Source organism: Anguilla rostrata, chromosome 8 (assembly GCF_018555375.3).
Source record: "Anguilla rostrata isolate EN2019 chromosome 8, ASM1855537v3, whole genome shotgun sequence".
NCBI classification, from domain to species: domain Eukaryota; kingdom Metazoa; phylum Chordata; class Actinopteri; order Anguilliformes; family Anguillidae; genus Anguilla; species Anguilla rostrata.
In genome coordinates this window covers 997,224-1,017,776 of record NC_057940.1, presented here as the reverse complement: position 1 = coordinate 1,017,776, position 20,553 = coordinate 997,224, and the positions used below count along the sequence as shown (strand labels likewise).

At 45.8% G+C, this 20,553-nt stretch overlaps 1 protein-coding gene and 1 long non-coding RNA gene across 2 annotated transcripts; one reads left to right on the top strand and one right to left on the bottom strand.

Moving 5' to 3' along the window:
- Window positions 1-5,017: 5,017 nt before the first annotated feature.
- On the bottom strand, window positions 5,018-11,100 carry LOC135260467 (uncharacterized). Its single transcript, XR_010331580.1, has 3 exons — window positions 11,025-11,100; window positions 7,027-7,152; window positions 5,018-5,124 (listed from the first exon to the last, which is right to left on the bottom strand). It is a non-coding gene; the product is annotated as an uncharacterized LOC135260467 (long non-coding RNA).
- Window positions 11,101-12,401: 1,301 nt separating this feature from the next.
- LOC135260282 (chemokine XC receptor 1-like) lies at window positions 12,402-20,122 on the top strand. Its single transcript, XM_064345522.1, has 4 exons — window positions 12,402-12,414; window positions 13,345-13,867; window positions 13,956-14,217; window positions 19,724-20,122. The coding sequence occupies exons 1-4, from the start codon at window positions 12,402-12,404 to the stop codon at window positions 20,120-20,122; spliced, it is 1,197 nt and encodes a 398-aa protein (XP_064201592.1).
- Window positions 20,123-20,553: the final 431 nt, after the last annotated feature.

The following is a 20,553-nucleotide window of genomic DNA, read 5'->3' as shown; positions in this document are numbered from 1 at the left end:
TCCCACAGTTTCATTTCTATCAATGACTTTCTCCAACTGTTTTTTTTCTGTTTGCGGCAGCAATAACACTGTGTTTGACCATTGAGGATACGAATTACTATTAGACCTACAATAGCCAGGAATATCCAGTTCCAAAAATGTGTTCTCATCAGAGCATCCTTGTCGCTTCAGGACTGTGGCCTCTGCCTGGGCCAAGCTCACCTCCATTTTTTGTTTTGAGTAGTGTTGAATCACTCTCCATTAGAGCTTTCTTCACCTGAGCATGAATACCTGCAAACACATTTGACTGAGGAACCAGGTAGGCATCATCCCACGTGGCCAAGCTGTTGGACTCACTGGCATCAGTAGTAGGTAAATGAATGGTCCCCATCTGAACAGTGTATGCTGGTGTAAACCAGAAACCAGGGGGGTGATTAACACCTTATATTACCATATGGAAGTCCTGTGGGGTGACTCAGAATACACCAGTGACACTGGTCCACCACCCTCTCCACTTCCTCTAAAGGGTGCACATTCCTCCCTGTGGACAGTTCATTAGAGTTAATAGATACAATTTATGTATAAACTTTCATGCATAACATGTATGAATGTAATAATCTGTAAGAATATTTGATTCAGCCATTCCCTTTGATAGGTTCCCTGTTTTAGTAACTATGTAATACTATATATATATTAGACTGTATGTAGTGTATTGTGTTTCCTTTTCCTACCATGCTGTGTCTGTAGTTTGTATGCCTGTATGTCTAGCACCTCTGTAGTGTGTCTCCGTATAACACCTCTAGTGTCTGCAGCAAGGAGGTCACATTCCTATGCTAAATGGCTGCGAGGGTCCACAGGAAGGGACAAGACCATTTGTCTCTTCCCGCCACTTAACTCAACCTTTTGATGTGTATGAATGAAAACTGTATATCTAGACACCACACAGTGTGATGGGCAGAGATTCTCTCAGCGCAGCGCCCGAGTGTGCTGGGTCTGTCTCTCCCTTGCGCATTGAATTAAACCACAAATCCTCTGAGGAAACTTTGTCAGCGTGTTCTTCATCGTCCTGCATTTGACTCCACGAATAAGGGCAAAATATCCTAACAGTTTTGGCAACCACGAAGGGACAGGAAATATCTTCCACTTGAAACAACGAGAATCAACAAGAAGGTGAGTATCTTTTATTAAACACAACTTACCACCTTCATTAGGCGTTGATTTTCCTTGGTGCAATTTGGAAGTGACTCCTGTTCTGTATTTTAAGAAATAGTTACGTGGACGGGACTTTGATGTAACAACTGATAATGAGTTTGTCTTTTAATGTTGACGTCATTTTAATGTGGTAGTGCTAGCAGTATTAACAGTACGCGGGAGCGTCAATCTGTTCAGTAACGTCTGCGTGCTGAAGTAGAGCACGGCAGCGTTCCGGACCACGTCGGGTCCTCGACGCTGAGAAACGCGTCGGTAGTAACGTGTGTCGGTATTTGACAGAAGGACACGTTTCGAGCCACGTCGGGCTCACGGGCGAAGTAGCGTCCACTTTCCTTAGTAACGTCTGCGTGCTGGGTGAAGTCACGTAACGTTCCGGACCACGTCGGGTCCTCGACGCTGAGAAATGCGTCGGTAGTAACGTGTGTCGGTATTTGACAGAAGGACACGTTTCGAGCCACGTCGGGCTCACGGGCGAAGTAGCGTCCACCTTCCTTAAAACAGTAACGTGTGTCGGTATTTGGCAAAAGGACACGTTTCGAGCCACGTCGGGCTCACGGGCGAAGTAGCGTCCACCTTCCTTAAAACAGTAACGTGTGTCGGTATTTGGCAAAAGGACACGTTTCGAGCCACGTCGGGCTCACGGGCGAAGTAGCGTCCACCTTCCTTAAAACAGTAACGTGTGTCGGTATTTGGCAAAAGGACACGTTTCGAGCCACGTCGGGCTCACGGGCGAAGTAGCGTCCACCTTCCTTAAAACAGTAACGTGTGTCGGTATTTGGCAGAAGGACACGTTTCGAGCCACGTCGGGCTCACGGGCGAAGTAGCGTCCACCTTCCTTAAAACAGTAACGTGTGCCGGTATTTGGCAGAAGGACACGTTTCGAGCCACGTCGGGCTCACGGGCGAAGTAGCGTCCACCTTCCTTAAAACAGTAACGTGATATTTCCTGTGTGTGTCGTTTTGGGTCAGAACACATCAGACGAGGGAGCGTCTGTGTAATAATTTGTTGGACAAGTTTTGGTGTTGCTGATTGCTGTTAGTAGCCTAAGTGTTTCGGAGTAACACTGCAAATTGTGAAAAAACTGGGCTGCGTGCCAAAGTGTGTGCAAGAAGAGAACCTTGGTTGTTTACCAATGCGAGTGAATGCGAGAAAGTGCACTCAATGTTGTTTTGTTCGGAGCTCCATCAGTGTTGTCATGTCTACAGAATAACGTATTGTCGTGTTAGGCCTACGTGATATGTTTGTTATATGTGTACACAATATAGTATATATAACCCATATAATATAAGAGTAAAAGCGCATATTTTACTTTCGTGTAGTTAACGGCTCATAATAGCTAATCTGCGTAATTCTGAAGGGCTACCAACTACGGGAATGATGACGGAGAAAGAAGTTTTATGCGGGGATCTAATGGCAGCGGCGTTAAAAGCTATGGGAAAGCAATGAGAACTAATCCCCCATTCCCTAGCAAAAATGACTCCGGTGTAATTTCAGAGAAGGCACTGAACGTATGGTGGTCCCAACAGAAAAACAATAAAGAGAAAGGTAAATATGCAGCAATGTGTGTTAGCTGATGTAATTAATAGCCTCCCTGAAATTAAATCATGTGTGTGCCAATATGTCGATGATTTATTAATTTCGTACAAAATACGGACACGCATTGCAGAGACTTAGATGTTATTTAAAAACATCTGGCAAAACATGGTGTGAAGTGTAACCCACGCAAAGCACAGATCGCACAAACAGAAGTCGTTTATCTAGGGTATATGGTTTCACAGGGGTGTAAGAGAATGACCACAAACCGAATTGAAGCCATAACAGAGTGGCGGCGACCTACTATAGTACGAGCGCTACGCAAAATACTTGGTATTTTTAATTATTGTCGGACCCATATACCCAACTACTCAACAATTGTTCAACCGATAAACGACCTCTTAAAGGGAGCGGGGGTCCACATGACGGGATAGAATGGTCGTCTGAGTGTGAGACGGCTTTTTCCATTTTAAAACAAAAAACTTCGCACTTCGCAAGTCTTCGGATGCCATCAGTACATTTAAAACATATAACTACTTTGAACCCAGCTACCCTATTCCCAAATCCTGATGAGGGACAACCTCATCACTGTTGTGTAGAAGGGGAAGGTAATTTTGATAACCGTGAAAGAAATCGCCATTCAGGGCGCATTTGGCCTATATGTTGATGGTTCATCTTTTTATATAGATGGAAAAAAACACAAAACACAAAACGGACAGTTAGTGAAACATGGTAGACTGGTGAATCAGTCAGCACAAGTTGCGGAATTATGGGCTTTGGCAGAAGCGTGTACAGTAATGCGAGGGAACAATGTAAACATATACACTGACTCACGTTATGCATTTGGAGTAGTACATGATTACCTGAACTTGTGGGCTAACAGGGGATTTACCACCAGTGCAGGATCACCAATACAAAATGGGGGAAATTGCATAAAGCCACTGAACTACCAAAGTGGCAGTAATTAAAATTAAAGCTCACACAAAAGGTACAGACCTACACTCAAATGGGAATAGGTGGGCAGATGAAGACAACATATGGAGGGGTCCAAACAACACAGTGATCCTACCAGCTGTTTTGATGAGTACTATGGTTAGCTTATATCACTCCTTAGGACATGATGGAGCATGGCGCATGCAACATCGGATGAAGCAAACATGGTGGCATCCAAAATTAAACACTAACATCAATGACTATGTCCGCAGGTGTATCACATGCTCTCGATGCAACCCCGGACCAACCATCGAAGTGAGAATGAGACAACAGCCCAGACCAGAACAACCGTTTGCCCAATTGCAAATTGATTTCATCGGTCCTCTACCAGGATGTAGGGGAAAGAAATATGTGCTGGTGCTCATTGATCATTTTACTAAATGGGTAGAAGCATTTCCAACAGCGCACAACACAGCAACTGACGTAGCCAAAGTGCTATTAACCGAAATAATTCCAAGATGGGGTGTGCCATGTGCTATTGACAGTGATCAAGGTACTCACTTTACAGGAAAAATCATTAAAACAGTATGCCGAGCACTGGGGATTAAACAAAAGTTTCACTGCCCTTTTCATCCCCAAAGCTCCGGTCTGGTGGAACGTGCGAACCGCAGCTTAAAAAACAAACTAACCAAACAGTTGTTTGCAGGCACTGGAGAAGACTGGGTTTCACACTTACCGGCTGTCCTTCTTTCCCTAAGAGCAGGCCCCACTAATCCTGAATCACTCTTTCCTTTTGAAATACTAACAGGTAGACCCATGAGGACTCCCGGGGATTTGTGTATTGCAGGAGGAGAATTGCAGGTGATGGGAGATAGGTTGCTGGAATATTGTAAGCTTTTGTCTCAGTGTGTACCACAGGACCCACGGACAAAACCGGATCCAGTGACAGACCTGGAGGAGAGCCCCGCAGTCCAACCCGGAGACCAAGTCCTGGTGAAGTCCTTCCAGAAAAAGACATTCGGCCCTCACTGGACTGGACAACATACTGTGTTACTCACCACCCCATCAGCTGCCCGCTTGACCGGAATACCAACATGGATTCACCTGACTCGTCTGAGAAAGTACACGAGTCCAACACAACATGAAGCGCAGCTCAATCCTTCTTCCCCACAAAGTACTGTCTCTCCCTTGCGCATTGAATTAAACCACAAATCCTCTGAGGAAACGTTGTCAGCGTGTTCTTCATCGTCCTGCATTTGACTCCACGAATAAGGGCAAAATATCCTAACACTTGTAACCTGGGTTTGTGTGTGTGTGTGTGTGTGTGTGTGTGTGTGTGTGTGTGTGTGTGTGTGTTTACCTGGTGACTCCCTGGTTCATAAGGCACTGCTGGAGTGTGTCAGCCAGCCGCTGGTGTACCAGACAGTATCGAATGAAGGCTCTGCCCTTCCCCAGCGATGTCTTTAGCTAGAAAACAAGATACTACATGGTCACCCTGGCAACTCATCGGCATGACAACACCACACTGTCATCCCGGCAGCTCATCGGCATGACAACATCACACTACTCTGTCACCCTGGCCTGACAACACGTCAGCTGTAAGATTCGGGTGACCGGGCGACCTGCAGGACTATGACATCACAGAACCCAAGCCAGCTGAACATTACAGCCAAAACCAAGACCACAATGATCCACTTCATATTTAAAATCAAGATAGAATACTTTCCTAAATTTTATCAGACATTTGAGCCACTGTCACAGACTACTCAGTATTTACATCAGCAAAACTCTTCTGTTGCCACTGAAAAAAGGTAATTAATGGAGAATCTGAAGGCTTGAAATGGACAGTACACAATGTATGCTACATTTAGGAAAATAACTATTGCAGGCATAAATATTGTAGAAGTACTACTGCAGTAGCCACTATTTTCAAAAATGCATTTTGAATCAATCTGTACTTTACATCAAACTCAATGTAGTTCAAAATATAGAATAAAAAAAATACATACATATAAATATCAGTAGAAACCGACTGAACACAATGTGGCAAGATCAATCACTGCCGTTTTCTCAAAGAGCAGTGCCTGCAATTTGCTTTTCTCCAACATTTGCTAAAGCAACGCCCCTGCAACATTTCTGCTGGTCCTCAATGCCAGAGTAATGTCAGACGTGACTTAGGTGGGCGGAGGTGTTGCTGGGCGGCAGCTCAGTTTCGGAGGGTTAGACATCTGCTTTTTAAGTTTTAGGGTGACCTTTACAGCTCGTATAATAATATCGCTGACAAGCTGTGAAACATGGCGACCAATTATTTCCGTTTTTTTTTTTTGATCAGCTGCACCATCACCCATCCAAAATCAAAAGGAACTTTAGTGAATATCTTGTTTGTGATGTAACGGAATGCTCTGAAACTTTCACACGTTTAAAACAAGCAGTCCCTTTTGCAACATGAAACAAAAGATGAGATTCACTTCAGTGAAATGCAGAGAAATTCTACTTTTCCTGTAAAAAAAAATAAAAATACGCATGCACACCTAACCGAGGAAATTTAGCGATGTTTCACACTCCTCATATTCACATATACACAGTGAAACTGCAGAAGCACTTAACATAAACACATCCAGTCTGTTTCGAAACCAGTGGTTCATTTTTACAAAGTTAAAACAACACAAATTGTTTTCTGCACTTGACAGTTTTTCAATCAGCACTTCAATGCTTTTTGCGTCTTCGAGAGTGGTAGCTATTCAGCTGTGAGTATAACTCTGCTCAGTGTGTGTGTCACGATCAGCTGTGAGTATAACTCTGCTCAGTGCAGTGTGTGTGTCATGATCAGCTGTGAGTATAACTCTGCTCAGTGCAGTGTGTGTGTCATGATCAGCTGCGAGTATAACTCTGCTCAGTGCAGTGTGTGTGTCATGATCAGCTGCGAGTATAACTCTGCTCAGTGTAGTGTGTGTGTCATGATCAGCTGCGAGTATAACTCTGCTCAGTGTAGTGTGTGTGTCATGATCAGCTGTGAGTATAACTCTGCTCAGTGTGTGTGTGTCATGATCAGCTGTGAGTATAACTCTGCTCAGTGTGTGTGTCATGATCAGCTGTGAGTATAACTCTGCTCAGTGCAGTGAGTGTGTCATGATCAGCTGCGAGTATAACTCTGCTCAGTGCAGTGTGTGTGTCATGATCAGCTGCGAGTATAACTCTGCTCAGTGCAGTGTGTGTGTCATGATCAGCTGCGAGTATAACTCTGCTCAGTGCAGTGTGTGTGTCATGATCAGCTGCGAGTATAACTCTGCTCAGTGCAGTGTGTGTGTCATGATCAGCTGCGAGTATAACTCTGCTCTGCCGAACAGCAGGATGTTTGGTGCGCGGTACCTCTGCGATGGACTTGACGAAGCGGATCCCGTCGTTAGCTCCCTTTGTCTTGGACAGGCAGTCGCAGAAGTAGTCCCAGTAGTCCTTCCGGGTGCCCAGCAGCGTGCTCTTTTCCTTCTGGTCAAACTGGGGGGGGGGGGGCGAAACAGAGGACCTCCGTTCTAAAGAACCCGAAACCCACCCTCGCTCTACCAGCCAGTGCCCAGGCGGGTCAGCTTCCCGCGCCAGCCAGTGTGCCAACTGTCCTGAGACTAATGAGCAAAAACGAGCCTGAAACGAGCCCAACAGCACTGGGGTAGAGGGACTGTGGACCGGGGGCAGCAACAGCTACATTACTAAACCAGCTATTGTACTCTAACAATAGCAACCACAAATGTGAAAAAAAGCAAGGCTGCTAGTTACACTTGCAAACAAAGCACACAGGGGTATACATGTCTACAGGTTAACCATGGTAATAGCCCTGGGAGTGGGTAGAGTACTGCTCAGGTGTGGATCAGACAGTCTACCTGCAGCAGGGTGGGTAGAGTACTGCTCAGGTGTGGATCAGACAGTCTACCTGCAGCAGGGTTGGTAGAGTACTGCTCAGGTGTGGATCAGACAGTCTACCTGCAGCAGGGTGGGTAGAGTACTGCTCAGGTGTGGATCAGACAGTCTACCTGCAGCAGGGTGGGTAGAGTACTGCTCAGGTGTGGATCAGACAGTCTACCTGCAGCAGGGTTGGTAGAGTACTGCTCAGGTGTGGATCAGACAGTCTACCTGCAGCAGGGTGGGTAGAGTACTGCTCAGGTGTGGATCAGACAGTCTACCTGCAGCAGGGTGGGTAGAGTACTGCTCAGGTGTGGATCAGACAGTCTACCTGCAGCAGGGTGGGTAGAGTACTGCTCAGGTGTGGATCAGACAGTCTACCTGCAGCAGGGTGGGTAGAGTACTGCTCAGGGGTGGATCAGACAGTCTACCTGCAGCAGGGTGGGTAGAGTACTGCTCAGGTGTGGATCAGACAGTCTACCTGCAGCAGGGTGGGTAGAGTACTGCTCAGGTGTGGATCAGACAGTCTACCTGCAGCAGGGTGGGTAGAGTACTGCTCAGGTGTGGATCAGACAGTCTACCTGCAGCAGGGTGGGTAGAGTACTGCTCAGGTGTGGATCAAACAGTCTACCTGCAGCAGGGTGGGTAGAGTACTGCTCAGGTGTGGATCAGACAGTCTACCTGCAGCAGGGTGGGTAGAGTACTGCTCTGGTGTGGATCAGACAGTCTACCTGCAGCAGGGTGGGTAGAGTACTGCTCAGGTGTGGATCAGACAGTCTACCTGCAGCAGGGTGGGTAGAGTACTGCTCAGGTGTGGATCAGACAGTCTACCTGCAGCAGGGTGGGTAGAGTACTGCTCAGGTGTGGATCAGACAGTCTACCTGCAGCAGGGTGGGTAGAGTACTGCTCAGGTGTGATCAGACAGTCTACCTGCAGCAGGGTGGGTAGAGTACTGCTCAGGTGTGGATCAGACAGTCTACCTGCAGCAGGTGGGTAGAGTACTGCTCAGGTGTGGATCAGACAGTCTACCTGCAGCAGGGTGGGTAGAGTACTGCTCAGGTGTGGATCAGACAGTCTACCTGCAGCAGGTGGTAGAGTACTGCTCAGGTGTGATCAGACAGTCTACCTGCAGCAGGGTGGGTAGAGTACTGCTCAGGTGTGGATCAGACAGTCTACCTGCAGCAGGGTGGGTAGAGTACTGCTCAGGTGTGGATCAGACAGTCTACTGCAGCAGGTGTAAGTATGCTCAGGTGTGGATCGACAGTCTACCTCAGCAGGTGGGTAATAGACTGCTAGAGTGTGGATCAGACAGTCTACCTGCAGCAGGGTGGGTAGAGTACTGCTCAGGTGTGGATCAGACAGTCTACCTGCAGCAGGGTGAGTGTAGGTGATGCAGTCAGTGGTGGTAGGAAATCAGACAGTCTACCTGCAGCAGGTGGGTAGAGTACTGCTCAGGGTGGATCAGACAGTCTACTGCAGCAGGTGGGTAGAGTACTGCTCAGGTGTGGATCACAGTCTACCTGCAGCAGGGGGTAGAGTACTGCTCAGTGTGGATCAGACAGTCTACCTGCAGCAGGGTGGTGAGTACTGCCAGGTTGTCAACTCACCTGCAGGTGGGAAGTACTGCTCAGGTGTGGATCAGACAGTCTACCTGCAGCAGGGGGTTAGAGTACTGCTCAGGTGTGGATCAGACAGTCTACCTGCAGCAGGGTGGGTAGAGTACTGCTCAGGTGTGGATCAGACAGTCTACCTGCAGCAGGTGGGTAGAGTACTTGTACTAGGTGTGTGGATCAGACAGTCTACTGCAGCAGGGTGGGTAGAGTACTGCTCAGGTGTGGATCAGACAGTCTACCTGCAGCAGGGTGGGTAGAGTACTGCTCAGGTGTGATCAGACAGTCTACCTGCAGCAGGGTGGGTAGAGTACTGCTCAGGTGTGGATCAGACAGTCTACCTGCAGCAGGGTGGGTAAGTACGCTCAGTGTGATCAGACAGTCTACCTGCAGCAGGTGGGTAGAGTATGCTCAGGTGTGGATCAGACGTCTACTGCAGCAGGGTGGGAGAGTACTGCTCAGGTGTGGATCAGACAGTCTACCTGCAGCAGGTGGGTAGATACTGCTCAGGTGGATCAGACAGTCTACTGCAGCAGGTGGTAGAGTACTGCTCAGTGGATCAGACAGTCTAACCTGCAGCAGGGTGGGTAGATACTGCCAGGTGGATCAGACAGTCTACCTGCAGCAAGTGGTAGAGTACTGCTCAGTGGATCAGACAGTCACCTGCAGACAGTGTAGAGTCAACTGCTCAGTGATGACAACAGTCTACCTGCAGCAGGGTGGGTAGAGTCTGCTCAGTGGTCTTCCGACGGACAGTACTGCCAGGTGGGGGTCAGCTCTGGTCAGAAGAATACGCACGTCAACCAGACGTTACATCAACACTCCACCTGCGCAGGGCCACTGTAATCAACTGCCAAGCGAGAGATCAGACACACGATCCTACCTGCAAGGGTGGGTAGAGTACTGCTCAGGTGGGATCAGACAGTCTACCTGCAGCAGGTGTGGGTAGAGTACTGCTCAGGTGTGGATCAGACAGTCTACCTGCAGCAGGGTGGTAGAGTACTGCTCAGGTGTGGATCAGACAGTCTACCTGCAGCAGGGTGGTAGAGTACTGCTCAGGTGTGGATCAACAGTCTACCTGCAGCAGGGTGGGTAGAGTACTGCTCAGGTGTGGATCAGACAGTCTACCTGCAGCAGGGTGGGTAGAGTACTGCTCGGTGTGGATCAGACAGTCTACCTGCAGCAGGGTGGGTAGAGTACTGCTCAGGTGTGGATCAGACAGTCTACCTGCAGCAGGGTGGGTAGAGTACTGCTCAGGTGTGGATCAGACAGTCTACCTGCAGCAGGTGTGGGTAGAGTACTGCTCAGGGTGTGGATCAGACGTCTACCGCGCAGGGTGTGGTAGAGTAGCCAGGATGTGGACAGACAGTCTACCTGCAGCAGGGTGGGGAGGAGGAGACTGCTAAGGTGTGTGATAGACAGTCTACCTGCAGCAGGTGGGTAGATACTGCTCAGTGTGGATCAGACAGTCTAAACTGCAGCAGGGTGGGTAAGTACTGCTCAGGTGTGGATCAGACAGTCTACCTGCAGCATGGTGGGTAGAGTACTGCTCAGGTGTGGATCAGACCAGTCTACCGCAGCAGGGTGGGTAAGTACTGCTCAGGTGTGGATCAACAGTCTACCTGCACAGGTGGTAGAGTACTGCTCAGTGTGATCAGACAGTCTACCTGCAGCAGGGTGGGTAAGTACTGCTCAGGTGTGATCAGACAGTCTACCTGCAGCAGGGTGTGGTAGAGTACTGCTCAGGTGTGGATCAGACAGTCTCCTGCAGCAGGGTGGGTAAAAGTACTGCTCAGTGGATCAGACAGTCTACCTGCAGCAGGGTGGGTAGAGTACTGCTCAGGTGTGGATCAGACAGTCTACCTGCAGCAGGTACTCCAGTTTGTAGCAGAACTTGTGCAGGCTGGAGTTGTCATCTGTCACTGGCTCCCCACTCTCTAGAGAGAGGGAGGGAGAGGGAGAGAGAGAGAGAGGGAGGAAGAGGGAGAGAGAGGGAGAGAGCATTCTAACTTTTGTATACTCTTTTTGCAGTCAGTATTTAGCTTGAATACCTATCTTGTGTTTCTACGCTTGCTTATGGTCTTCAATATTTTAGCAAAGTTGATTTGTTTTTTTGGAAAGAATCAGCACAAATGGCTCTCATATATCAGCAGACTGACAAATACATACACACACATGCACACGCACACACGCACATACACAGACACACATGTGAACACGCACGCACACACACACAGGCACACATACAGACACACACACGCAGACATGCTCACACACGCACACGCATGCATGCACACACACACACACACACAGTACCATGCAGGTCTCTGATGATTCTCTGCAGCTGGCTCTCTCCGACGGACCTGGTTGCCATTGTGCTGCTCGGGGTCACAGAGCTTCTGCTACAGAGAAATACAGAACACGTCAAACCAGACATTCACATCACACTCACACCTGCCCGCATGCACACACACATACACAATCACACACACACATGCCCACACGCCCGCACGCACACACATATACACACTCACACACACATACACATAAGCACATAAGGGAGGGGGAGGGAGAGGGGCAGAGAGAGAGGGAGAGAGAGAGGGAGAGGGAGAGGGAGAGAGAGATTGTTTATTTTATTTTATTATGCATTTATTTTGTTGGCCGGGCTGTGGGATGGTGGGCATGGGCTCTGGGGGGTTTGGGGCTTGCACCCCCTCTCCTGCCCTCTTCTTTCATTTGTTTATCTTTATTACTTTGATTAGTTATACAACACAGTCCTGGCTCCAGTAATTATACTGCATAATTATTTAATAATGATTATTATTATTTATAATACTAACCCATTAGATATCAATAAAATTCTGGTAGATCATTGACAGTTTTTTTACTTCACCAGTGTTCTTATCTATGACTTCACAGTTTTGGTTGTTCAAATGTTTTGTTTGCAAATTACCAGAGACCTTCAAATTTTTATGAGCCTAGAAGCCCCTATAAGCCTAAAAAAAGAGTGAACGCTTTCAAAATACACATTTGGCCGGGGATAGTAACTCAGGTAAGAGGGTGGCAGTCGTCTGCACTAACCCGCAGTCTTCTGGATGCTGCTTTCCTCTGCCTCAGCGGGGGCGGGGGGGGGGGGGGGGGGGTGGAATCACACATTCTTATCTGTCTCAGGACAAGGCGTGCAAAAGAGAAATGAGTGACTCACTGTCTGCACAAACAACTGCTTTCGCATCCTTGGCGATGGTGGGCGGTGGTCAGGATTTGCCCTGGGTGGCAGGACACTGCCTGTCGACTGGGGGCACTGCCCGGGATTTTGGGCCCCTGGAACAGATACAGCACTCTTGGAATTGTGAAATGGCGGTGCAGGGCAGCTGGACTCGGCTCTCCGCCTGTGGCTGGTGGACGGACAGCTGTCACTCATCCTGGGGGGCAGAGCTTGTCTGAAGAGGCGGCCATAAAGGGACTAGCACGAGCGTCGGAGTTCAGATACTCTCCCTCGAAATCTGTGGGTGTGATCTGTGCCTGAACAAACGCTTTGTATGGATTGCCGTGCTACAGGTAAGGAGTTCATTTCTGATCATTCAGCTTCTTACATATTCATATTCATATATTCATTTTCAAATGCATGTAAGAGCAATGTTTTCATCACATAAAGTTAATGAAATTTTACTAGATTTGTATGACATAATATCAGTTTTCATACAATTTCATGTCTTTTAAATAATAATAATAATAATATATGTCCATATTTTCAGCAATATACTATTCCATTAAGATGTACCATTGTTAAAATATTACAAATACTTTATTATATAATAATAATAATATATGTCCATATTTTCAGCAATATACTCTTCCTTTAAGATGTACCATTGTTAAAACATTGCAAATATGTATTATTATTATTATTATTATTATTATAATAATATAATGACATTTAAAATATATATATATATATATATATATATATATATTTTTTAAATGTCATTATATTATTATAATAACAATAATAATAATAATAATAATGATAATAATAATAATAATAATAATATAATGACATTTTAAATATATATATATATATATTCTGCATGTACTCTATTTCATTGTTTGTAATGTCTCATCAGTAAAGATTGGCAGGTTGCAGAGTGGGGGACGACGACAAACACGGCGTCTGCTCTCACAGCCTCTCCCTTGTCTGACGGAATCCAAGCCGCCACGGATTACGGTTACTACGACTACGACTACAACTACAACGGCTCTTTGGTGATCCTGGGGGAGGACGAGCCCCAGCAATTTGGCAGGACATTCTCCAGCGTTCTGTACACCCTGATCTTCATCCTCAGCCTGGTGGGGAACAGCTTCCTGCTCTGGGCTCTGCTGGTGCGGGAGGACCTGAGGAAGACCACCACGCTCTTCCTCCTGCAGCTGGCCGTGTCTGACCTGCTAGTCACGCTGACACTGCCCTTCTGGGCCGTCTATCACCTGCACCACTGGGTCTTCAGCACGCCCGGCTGCCACCTCCTCGTCTTCCTCTTCTTCCTCGGCTTCTACGGCTACATGGCGTTCCTGGCGGCGGTGACGGTGGACCGCTACCTGGCCGTGGTCCACGCCGTGCTGATGCGGCGGCTGCAGTCTCGGCTGTGCGTCGCGCTCTTTAGTGCCTCCCTGTGGCTGGTGTGCGTCGCCGCGAGCGTCCCGGAGGCTGGGTTACGCCGTGCAGGTCAGCCTGTTCTTCCTCCTCCCCTTCGCCCTCATCCTCTTCTGCTACGCGCGCATCTGGGCCACCGTGTCCAGGTGCAGGTCGGCCAGGCGGGCGCAGGCCGTGCGGCTGATCTTCTGCATGGTGCTGGGGATCTTCGCCTGCTGGGCGCCCTACAACGTGGTGCTGATCCTGGGCGCCCTGCAGCTCCTGGGCTGCCCCGGGCTGACAGGGCCCGAGGCCAAAGAGAGCCTGGCATATGCGTACTACGTGTGCCACGCCCTGGCCTACTGCCACTGCTTCCTCAACCCCGCCCTCCACGTCTTCGGCAGCGAAAGGTTCCGCAGTTACCTCTCCGTCCGTCGCCACAGCGCAACTGCAGAAAAACAAAGAAGGAAAAAATCAGAAGCGGGGATGGGGAGATTGGGACATCCTGAAATACTTGGAACTGAAAGTCAAAGACATTCAGTTCCCTGGAACCACTATGGTGAGAATCAGCCTTGTCTAGAAATATCTCACTATTTTATGAGTTGTTTTTTTATTTTTTTATTTGGCAAATTATCTAAAAAATAAAAAAAACACTTAGAAAATATATGTTTTTGTTACACGTTGTTCATAAACACAGCTGGGTATTTACTGAAGCAACTCAGGACAAGCGTGAAGCTTATACTTTAACCTCTTAGCGCAAAGCCCCCGAGATTACTGACATTTGGTGCTACTGCAATCAAAGTGTGAGTTGAAAATAGAAACGAGTTGTTTTAGTTTCATTGGTAGACGATACACGACAACTATGCTGAATACGGAGTTTCGCAGCGCCACCATTGTCGCTCTGGTAGTTCATTTAACAAGCACCCCCTCCCTGCAGTCTCATCTGCAACTACACCCCCCACCCATGACAATGGACAATATTGTCTATCTTGGCATTCATAAAAAATATTATTTCACCACTAAAAAAATCGTATTCGGTCATAGCAACAAGATAAACACGAAAATAGCCCTAAGATATGCCAATACAGCAGTGAATGCTCACTGAATAACGAAATATACGAGAAAAAGTTTTTAAAAATGATACCATGTAATTCTACAGTCAATATCTGGGACTAAATATTGAATAAATATGCAACCTTACCATTGGTTTTACATGTAGAGATATCCCTTTTGAGACTGAGTGCTCATATATTGTCTTAGACAATCCGTTTGTGTAATATATGTGCTTTTGTGATGCCTGGGTACCTTCAGAAATAGCTGTGCGTAATACCGCACGTGTTGTTTACAGCGTTGTCGCCCTTTATAGTACAGTCTGGCTTGATTGACAATTAATTTATTCAGGTGAGAGTATAAGCTTCTAACGATGTATAAAATGTCTAATTTTACTTTTGGAATAGCGTTTTTTAGGTCAGCGTAACCAAATATTTTCTTATCATCGCATTCACTTACGCACACTCTGTGGTAGCAGTAAAAGACGCTGCACCTAACGAAACGTGCTTAACGATATTTCGTAATTTCTTGGAAAATACTATTATTATTGAGGACTTCTGGGCATAGCTACGCCATATGTTTGCTGATAGACCTAGCTGTCTTTAAATAGGTTAGTGGTATGATATAATGTGGATATTTCACACTGTAATATAAGCGTTAGTTAGTAGTGTAATAATTTTTGTGAAGCATGCAGCAGTGATGACGTGAGAGTTGGAACATTGCCAAAACGTGATGGTTAAAAATTGTTGTCCCATCCCCATACAAGAAAACATACAAGAGTACAGAGTATAGAAATACATACAAGAGTTAATTGTTACACATTTAAGTACTGTACTGCATTGTGTGACAATATTTTTGTATTATTTTTAATCTGATAGCAATGTTCCATCTTAAACCTTCATAAGGGGCTCATTTATATGCTTTATAATGGACAAAAACCATTTTATTCAATTTTGGAGAGATTTTGGATATGTTTCTGGAACCCTAGATATTTTAGACCGCTGTACTGATGGAAAGCTTGTAATTCCCACCTGAAAATGATGCAACAGTGAGTTTCTTGAGTCAAAACAGTTGATTTGTAGTGAAATACGTGAATATGTTGTGATTTACAGCAATGCATCATTCAGACATTTTGAATAGATTTGGAGATGCTGGGTACACTGCTTAGTTTTTGCTTTATAAATCTATAGTAGTTCTACATATCCACCCTTAGATTTTATGAACTTGTGGTCAAGACGTTTTTGATCCAGTACATAGTTTAACCTGATGTATATATGCAATCTCTCAGTATTTCATTGCAAACTAAAAAAGTGCAAATTCATTTTTGATTTTTTGTCTAGACAATTGCATTTGTGGCACTGCATTTCTTCCAAAATTATGAATATAATATTAGTATTGTAAATTGTACGAATGTCTTGCTTCATTTAAGCTTAGTCCATGGAAATACAAGATGGGACAATCATAAGATATTACTGTATAGTCACTGAAAGGTTTCTTTCTGGGGATGTTACCCATTTGAGTCAAACAGAGTGCAATTCCATTTCACTTCCTATAACTGTTTTTTTTTTTTTTTAATATACATACACACCTGTGGTGGCCACTTTTTATGTCTTGTTTAAAAAGCACATATTCAATATAATTGCCTGTAAATATCTTAATATTTTAAAATATTAAGCTTTTAATGGTCTTAACAACAAATCATTGGTCAGAAAATTAGCAAGAATTAAACAGACTATGTTTGTATGTACAGTGTGTGTGTGTGTGTGTGTCCTTTTCTAAAATACAACCCTGGCTGTCATAGTTGTAGTTAGGTAAACTCTGAACCTCCATTCAATGCACCAACTATGAACTTTGTGCATTTAGCTAATAAAGTTATTTCTTCAGCATTTCTGTTTGTGCTCCTCAGGAAAGCTAATTTTTAAGCGTTAAGCCAGTAATCACCTGTTCATCGAGCTGTGCTGAGTCCAGGCTGAGGCAGAGTTTCCGAAGCCACAATCCGCACGTCTGTCTGTACCACACCGCCATCTGCTGTTCAGAGATGGTAGAGCGAGTTGTTTACAGTCTCTGGCATCGACACGCAGCCAAAGCGCTTCTACAGGGCACTGCTCAGGTCAGAGAAACAACACAGGGTTACGTAAATATAAATGTGAACGTAATTGTAATAAATCAACCTACCAGCAGGGGGAGGAAGGGACACGGACAAAACTGAGTGGCGCCAGCCATCTTTTTTTAAAGCCGATGCAGTCTGGGTGAAGACTGCCAATTCTGCCCACTCGCACACACATGCACGCACACAAGCACACACGCATGCCCACACACAAGCACACACATGCACACGCATGCACACACACAAGTACACACATACACACACCAGGGTTCATACATTTTTTCACCAATGATTTTCAATGACTTTTCCATGACTTCTCCACAACCTTTAACTGAATTTCCATGACCAAAACAAATGACTTTATCTCAGCGGGACGATTTAAAATTATTTATTGTAACACTAAGTAAAATTAGGTCTGCATCTGAAACATATGGTGCCTCTCTAAAACAAATAAACACCAGACAGACGCACTTAGATACATTCTCTCTTATTTTAATTCGAATTATTTAACATTTTTGTCAATGTCTCAAACAGGGCTCGAAATTGCGACCATTTTGGTCGCATATGCTCCCGAAATTTAATCTGTGCGACCTCGAAATATAATTCGGAGCATTTGTGCGAGTGCAAATAATTGTTCTGGTGCGACCTTTTTTTTTCTTTCTTTTTCCAGTCGAACGTCTCTTTCTCTGTACATTCGCTAGTTAGTACAGTCAGTATGTGCCTTGTGAGCTGACGGTGACCCTTCTAACCAATCGTGAGCTTGACATTCTTACCTTTAACGCTGATTTTAAATTAGCCTTCAATCACTCCCTTTCGCTGCACTCCACTGTCACGCGACACAGAGAGCTAACGCGTTAACTAATGTTACCTAAAGACAAAAGTTTATGTTCAATTTATCAGCGTTATCGAAAGCTGAAAACTTGAAGCGAACATATTTTTTTGAAACGTTAACGTAGCGTTTCGTGTAGCGACCCGGTTGAAACAGCTGATTTCTCCGATGCAGTTTACTGGCGGTTGATTTAATTAGCGGTATTAATGTGACGAGAAGCGCCTTGTCGTTTCAATGCATAACACGCAATTCCTTGAAGAGTCGACACATTTAGGCGTGACAGTTTAACTGTTACTTGTAAACCGTACTGTTATATTGTCGTTTTTATCAATAAAAAAACTATTGCATATATTGTTGGTGCTCCTTACATTTTGGTGGGTGCTCCTAACTTTTTGAAGTTGGGAGCACCAGTTGTCAGGTGCGTGGGGGGTTAGGACTCAAACGCAGAATGAGGGGAAAAAACTCCAAACTCCAAATGGTATGAACAAAGACTTTACTTAACAGAACAGGAACTAAAGCAGGGAACAAAAGGCCTCTCAGGGCAACTCTCAAAAAACAAAGAAAACTGCAAAACTCAGAAAACAGAAAATCCAAGAATCCAAAAACACACAAAACAGAACGTGGGCAGAGATACACAGGGAGCTACTCTCAGGAGGAAACACGCAGGGCAGAAACATGACCAGAAGCACACTCAACCAAACAAGGATCCAGCACCTGAGGCAGGGAGAAGGGAACTTAAATAGACACCACACGAGACACAGGAGGGCACAATGAACAATCAGGCCACAGAGTGGGAAGGGAAAACGAGACAACCCAAAAACAATAATAGAATAATTGAAAACAATAATACATTACATACATACATAATTAAACAGGGTAAAAGGACAGAGCTAAAAACTGAAGTGCCGCCACCTGGCGGCCCAAAAAGGGAAACACAGACAAACCACAGAACATGACACCAGTGCTACCAAGTTAAAACGTTAATTTTGAGCCCTGATATATTATTGAAGCTGCACTTCCCTGGCATATTGTCGGCACAGTAGGGCCTATGTTTACTAACTGCTACATTAGCTGAAGCGTACCTGTTGGGCGTGCCTGTAAACAGACTGAGCCAGACCGAATTAACTTCTCACACCACCAAAATACCGCGAAGGTTACGTGCCAATTTACATTTTATTACTATACATACTATTTTTATGATTGGATTAATTAGTAATTATATTTTATGCAACTTTAGCTATATTTCTATTACTTTTCCAAAAAATATTATTTTCCATAACTTTTCCAGGGCCTGGAAATTGCATTTTAAATTTCAATGACTTTTCCAGGTTTTTCATGACCGTACGAACCCAGACACACACACACGCAGGTTAGGAAAACTGGAGAGTCCAAATTGCCCCCACCCCTCCCCCCTGCTCGACAGACTCCAACAAACCTCCAACTCCCCCCCATCGCCCCCCCCCCCTGCAAAATGGCTGCCGTGCATCAACCAAGTGGTTGATTAAACGTTGGTGGTGGAGTTTCCCCCTCATCACTGTAAATTGCTTTGAGTCGCTGGCTGGTGGCCATAAACTAAGAAGAAGAAGAAGAAGAAGAAGAAGAAGAAGAAGAAGAAGAAGAAGAAGAAGAAGAAGAAGAAGAAGAAGAAGAAGAAGAAGAAGAAGAAGAAGAAGAAGAAGAAGAAGAAGAAGAAGAAGAAGAAGAAGAAGAAGAAGAAGAAGAAGAAGAAGAAGAAGAAGAAGAAGAAGAAGAAGAAGAAGAAGAAGAAGAAGAAGAAGAAGAAGAAGAAGAAGAAGAAGAAGAAGAAGAAGAAGAAGAAGAAGAAGAAGAAGAAGAAGAAGAAGAAGAAGAAGAAGAAGAATTATATATTTTTTATGATGTTCAAAAACAAAGACAAAAAGCAGTCTGGGGCTATACGAACTGCACACTGGATGGCCTACCTCCTGCAGGTGGGCCTGCTGTTCCTGCTGCCGCTGGCCGTGGTGGTGTACTGCTACGCCCGGCACCGGACGGTGACCGTGGTGCTGTGCATCGTGGCGGCCTTCTTCGTCTGCTGGGGCCCCTACAACGTGCTGCTGGTGCTGGAGGCCATGTATGGGACGGGGGGCACGGACTGTGACTCCCGGGTGCGGATGGACCTGGCGCTGGCCTGCACCCGCGTCCTGGCCTACTGCCACTGCTGCTTCAACCCCACTTCACCCACAGGTTCAGGGCCCACCTCGCCAAAGTGTTCCTCTGCTGTCGCCCGCGGCAACCTGGAGCTGCCAATGAGGGGGCGGGGGTGGGGTCGGGGGCGGGGCCTGGCACCGTCCATAACAGTTCTAACAGCCTCTGGAAGGAGGGGGTGACAGACGGGGAAGTGTCTGTGGCTACTCCCAAAATCAGCCCGGGCATGGAACTGAAATCCTTGGCTTAGGAGTGCGTGGGACGTACCTCGGCGCGAAGGGAGCTGGGAGGGGGGAAGCTGGGGGGGGAGGTTGCTTTGTTTGTGTATTTTCATCTGGTTTATTTTATTTTATTTTATTAGGCATTTATTTTGTTGGCCGGGCTGTGGGATGGTGGGCATGGGCTCTGGGGGGTTTGGGGCTTGCACCCCCTCTCCTGCCCTCTTCTTTCATTTGTTTATCTTTATTACTTTGATTAGTTATACAACACAGTCCTGGCTCCAGTAATTATACTGCATAATTATTTAATAATGATTATTATTATTTGTAATACTAACCCATTAGATATCAATAAAATTCTGGTAGATTACTGACTGTTTTTTTACTTCACCAGT

Excerpts from the sequence above, each read along its gene's own strand:
- LOC135260282 (XM_064345522.1), top strand. Across the intron at positions 13,868-13,955 it reads GCGAGCGTCCCGGAGGCTGG|GTGCAGGTCGGCCAGGCGGG; the intron begins GTTACGCCGTGC and ends CACCGTGTCCAG. Across the intron at positions 14,218-19,723 it reads GGTTCCGCAGTTACCTCTCC|GTGGGCCTGCTGTTCCTGCT; the intron begins GTCCGTCGCCAC and ends TACCTCCTGCAG.